The 5,210-nt window shown below is 39.3% G+C and overlaps 1 protein-coding gene across 1 annotated transcript; it reads left to right on the forward strand.

Annotated features, from left to right (window-relative positions):
• Positions 1 to 2,609: 2,609 nt before the first annotated feature.
• On the forward strand, positions 2,610 to 4,630 carry LOC143104494 (uncharacterized). The gene is made up of 3 exons (XM_076268591.1): positions 2,610 to 3,861; positions 3,963 to 4,019; positions 4,300 to 4,630. Exons 1-3 carry the CDS (start codon positions 2,610 to 2,612, stop codon positions 4,569 to 4,571), a joined length of 1,581 nt encoding a protein of 526 aa, XP_076124706.1. The 3' UTR covers positions 4,572 to 4,630.
• The last annotated feature ends 580 nt before the right edge of the window (positions 4,631 to 5,210 follow it).

Genomic DNA, 5,210 nt, shown 5'->3' on the forward strand with positions numbered 1-5,210 from the left:
GTTAACAAAATTCTGCTATTGGTATTTTTTAAATAGACATACTTCACTATACATCAGTTTTAATTTCACTTTGGCATTGTGCAGAATATGCACACTAAATAATAATAATAATAATAATAATAATAATAAGCTATATTTGTATAGCAGCTTTCATAAACAGAATGCAGCTCAATGTGCTTTAGATTTGGAGCATTTAACACAATAATACAAAAATACACAAAAATACAACTAATGCAGTGAAAATAGGAAGACCCTGTAAATAGCAGCAGTAGAATGTAAAACAATGTGAAGAAATAGGCTACAAGATAGTATAAGTGAGTTAACTAAAAGCTCGCATATACAGGTATGTTTTTAGTTTTGAAAAAAAAAAAAAAAAGATGTTTACAGAATTTGCCTGTTTGATGTACAGAAGCGGGGTGAGAGAAAATGTCACAGGTGAGGTGACAAGGCGTAGCCTACCCCGAGCAGTTGCGCATTTCTTTCCTGCGCAGCCTTGAACATCGTGCTTTGTTGTTTCTTCTTGACTTTCTGATGTTGATATTGAATCTCCATTTGTTCCAGCAACTCCGCCCTTTTCCCTAATCTAACAATGTTTGAGATTAATTCTTACAGTAAACCAAAACGCAATGCAGTTTGATCTAACTAACGTGGATTTTGTTGTCCCTTAAAGTTGCAAAGCATGCAAGTAGACAGCTACTATATGGCTACAACAATGTACAATGTAACGTTTTAAAAGAGCTACAACAATGCAATCTTGGCTAGTCTACACTTTTCATTTGAAGTAGTGAACAATCAGTCGTGATTAGCCTAAAAAACCCATGTTAGCTGTCTTTTAGTCCCAAATCATGGTTAGTAAAATAGACAGACAGTTAATGTAGCCTACTCAGTTGAGAGATGTAGGCAGCCTCTATTAACCTTAGCTAACAACGTTAGTAGCCTGCAGTAGCCTGGATACAGCTTAGGCTACATCATCAATTTACTTCGCCATACTTGACAGTCAACTAGCAGCCTACTCACATATCCTCGTGTTTCTTGCTTAGCTCAGATTCGTCGTACATGGTTCGATTGGTGTGACGAAAAGTGGGTCACACACTTTCCTCAAAGTTTCGTGTAACGTCAAACTGCCCCCGTCTACTTTAGATAGCTAAGCTAACTAGCCAGCAAGCTTGGTTTAGCGTGATGCCGTGTAGGCTATGTTATATTACGGTAGGCTATCTGGTATCGTCTGGCATCTGAACCTTCTTCCGAGTTTGGAATCATCATGGTAGCCTATGTCCTATCCGGAAGATAGGACTGTAAGTACTGTAGGCTACGCCAATATGCTTACATTTGCATATGTTAGATAATCTGTGACTAAGTAAATAGGCTAAAATATATATATTTTTAATGGCAACAATAAAATATACGCAAGTAGACCTTTTTGGCTTATGCTACTGCGAAATGTAGGCTATAGGGCTCACCAAAACGAGTAGCCAGAGACTTATCAAATGTTTGGCCTACTTCTGAAAAGCCTCTTTGTTTAAATTGACTGCTTTCAACTAATTTATATAAAGATTTCTGAAACTAACTTTTGTATGTAGGGCCAGCACCTAGACCTATGTCTCACTGTTAAATTAATTAGGTTCAAGGCACTATTTAGCATCACTATTTAGTAAACAGTAGTAGCAACAACAGTAGCAAAAAATTGCAGTCGGAAGAATGTGTTTCCTGACTGCCAATGTGGTTTATTGGCAGTTTGTAAAGTTTAGGCGAAGTAGCAGCCTAACGTCTGGACCAATGATGGCTGGATGGCCGGATGTTCTGGCACTGGCATACTCCCTGCGCATAAAAAATAGACAATGATGATTAGCAGTTTAGCACAATGGTTGTCTATGAATAATCTTAGAAGTAGTACTCTATTGTACATAGACTGTATATATAGAACTGGACAGTGTGCCGTCTGTTAAGAGTGATGTGAGCTATATACAATCTATGGTAGGCCTTGTAGGTCTACCCCTTTCTGCATGCTGAAGTAATGACATCACAATAATGCTGCTATTATGACATCACACTGATTCTACCTTATAAGTGCAGAGGAACAAAATACAAAATCACTTCAGAATACATACATACAGCACAGGTAAGTAGCTTTATTAGCTCTCTTCAAAATGTATTTAAATAATTTTAATTGCATTTAGCAGCATTGTCAAACATTATACTGCTTTCAAATTTGACAGAATTAGCCAAAATTGATCTCTGACTTCTCTGGAATATTAAGGTAAGGTGAAACATTTTTTCTCTCCATTTAATGAGTTGGTGACAGGTTTGTTTAGTTTGTTTTCTGTGCAAGTTATGGTGTTTGTGGTGTGATGGATACATTGTAGATGCCAATTCCCTAGTGAAAATGCCAAAAATGTGTATTTTTATAGACACGGTGCAAATAATATAAACTATAACTAACTCAACTACATAAGGAGAATAGCTCCAAAATAAAACATAATTAAGTGTATAATATTTAAAAGTTAAATGTAACTTGTGTACAGTGGATGAGTAGATCGTAATTAAATGTCCAATTGTCTTTAACAGCAACACAGCTCAACAGTGAGGCTGCTCTTCCTGACGTGGGAAGCATGTCATTGCTTCACGTATGGGACAGAGCCCGACTGGCAGAGGTGAACCTTAAACTGAGGAAGCATGCAGCTGCCCTGGAGGATATCTCCTCACTGGAGAAAGTAGTGAGGGAACTCCAACACAAGGAAGACCTAGAAAAGATGAAAATCAAGGATCCCATAGGCCTATTGTTACATCAAAAGCGGATGGAGTTGGTTCAGATGGAGAACCTGACTCAGAGGATGAGGCAGCTGGAGAGAGAAAACCAGCATCTCAAACAGGACATGGAGACTAGGAGGGAGATGGAACGCATCCATCAATCAAACATGATGGAGCTGGAAAGGAAGATGAAAATGTTGGAACAGGTATCTGGACAGCAGAAAACCTCCCTTCACTCCATTAATGAGGAGATGTCTCAGAGGTTGAGAAAATTGGAGACGGGGAACCTCATTATGAATGAGGAAATGAAGGCTTGGAGGGAAAGGGAACTGCAAATGAATATTAAAATGAAAGAACAACAATTGTTGAGTCAACACGAAATTGCTTCCATTCAGAAGATAAATGAGAAACTGCTGCAGACGTTGAGAAAACTGGAGACTGAAAACTGGACTCAGAAACAAGAAAGGGCACTGGAAATTCAACTTAAAATGGAGGAACAACAGTTGTTAAGTCAACAGCAGATTGTATCGCTTCAGAAGACGAATGACAAACTGCTTCAAAGAATGAGTAATATGGAGATGGAAAACTGGAGACAGAAAGAACAAATGGAGACTTGGAGGGCAAGAGAACTCCAAGAGAGAGAGATGGGTAAATGCAATGCAATGAAGGAGCTAGAAAGGAACAATGAAATGAAGGAACGACTACTGCTGAGTCAACGGGAGATTGAATCATTCAAGACGATGAATGAGAAACTCCTTCAAAGGATGAAAGAACTGGAGACAGACAACTGGAGACAGAAACAGGAAATGGAGACTTGGAAGGAAAGAGAACGCAAAGAGATAGGAAGACAGGAACCGAACGGAATGCTGGACGCCAAGGTTCAAGAGAACTTGCTGAAAGACGAGCAAAACATGAATGATGACAGACAGAGAAATGGCAGAAAGACGGATGAAAAGTGGCAGGGCCTTGCCAGTGAGACAGATAAAAACAGTGGTGAGGAGCGAAGCCGTGGAGACGGAAGACGAGTGCTAGAAACCGGTCAAATTGTGGCCATGGAAACGACAGCTCGGGCAAACTCAGAGAACACTCTACTGAAGTCACCTTTACACGGAGGTAATTACTGACAACTCTAAGAAAATGTATCTATTTCAATCTAAATTAATCTATGCCTGAACACACATGGATTGTATTTTTACATTCATTTTCTTACACAGATCACCTCTCTCCCATTGTGGGAAATGGGACAGCAAAGTGTTTGCCACCCTTACAAGGTAACTTCACAGATTATTGTTTGAGTTGTCTTTACACAGTATTATTAACTTCATCCATCCACTGCTGAATTTCAAATTGCAATGTTACCGTAGACCCCCTATTTCCCAGAGACACTTGGAAAAAGACAGGAATTTTATTTGAGCTCATGTACAGAGTGCCTCTCCAGTGATTAGGCTAACCTCAAACGTGTTATATGTTGTTCAAGTTACATACGGTCATGGCACACCAATGCGTGCACAAATCATTTGATGACATCACGTGTTCTAATCCTTTAATTAGACATGGACAGAGATCAGCCGCATCATGGTTCAAAGGCAGCAATGGAGACCTCAATGAAGCGGAAGAAAAAGACCAACAGACAAAAAGCGACTGAGAAAAGGAAAGAGAAAGAAGTAAAACAACTGGAGATGGACAGGCAGAAAACAGAGAAAGAGAAAGAGATGAGGGATGAACAAAAAGAGAAAGCTACACTGATTCAGAGACTGGAGGAGGAGAGACAGAAGGCTTTGGCAGAAGTGGCAGCAATGATGAGAAAAGGTGTTCTGAAGTAAGCAGACCTGAGGGCAATGACATCATTATAAATTCTTTATTACAGATTTACAGACTATTTTTCAAGAAATGGATCTTCCACATTTATCTGTCTTTTTACAAGTGAAGCCAAATAAACAGCAAATAAAATATGTTTGAGCATTACATTGGTTTCAGTGTCACTTGTGTCATGGTGTGAGATGCCACACGTTATCAGATCCTCCAACACAGAGTCCGAATGGAAACCATAAAAAGGAGTCAAGCTAGAGCATACATTAAATTAAATATGATGCAGGAAGTATGCAGCCTGGCCACGCCCACCTACAATCACCTTATCTTACCATATGCATCTCAATGAGTTAGGTCAAACTCAAATAATTAAACTAAATTTAAATAAAAAATGGTCCTAAAAAGGCTTGTGTGGTGCCAGTCCTCTACCTAATGCAGTGTTAATGCATTTCAACTTATTGGGTGTTGAACCGATCTGCTTCTCATGTGCCACTAGTTTAGTAGCATACTCAAGACCACACTTGGTCTCGAGAGGAGACTGGTCTCAAGACCACTGTTTCATGATCTTGGACTTTGTCTCAAAACTGACAGTGTTTTTACTCTGTCTCGTCTGTCTTGGACATAGAGGACTCAAGGTTTTATTTCAAGACCAG

Source organism: Alosa pseudoharengus, unplaced genomic scaffold (genome assembly GCF_046254945.1).
Source record: "Alosa pseudoharengus isolate Yale_2024_CS ecotype anadromous, Long Island Sound unplaced genomic scaffold, YU_APseudo_1.1 YU_APseudo_1.1_scf_5, whole genome shotgun sequence".
NCBI lineage: Eukaryota > Metazoa > Chordata > Actinopteri > Clupeiformes > Clupeidae > Alosa > Alosa pseudoharengus.

Coding starts and splice junctions, on each gene's coding strand:
- LOC143104494 (XM_076268591.1), top strand. CDS start 2,610: ATGTCATTGCTTCACGTATGGGACAGAGCCCGACTGGCAGAGGTGAAC. Junction 3,862..3,962: donor GAAGTCACCTTTACACGGAG/GTAATTACTGAC, acceptor TTTCTTACACAG/ATCACCTCTCTCCCATTGTG. Junction 4,020..4,299: donor GTGTTTGCCACCCTTACAAG/GTAACTTCACAG, acceptor TCCTTTAATTAG/ACATGGACAGAGATCAGCCG.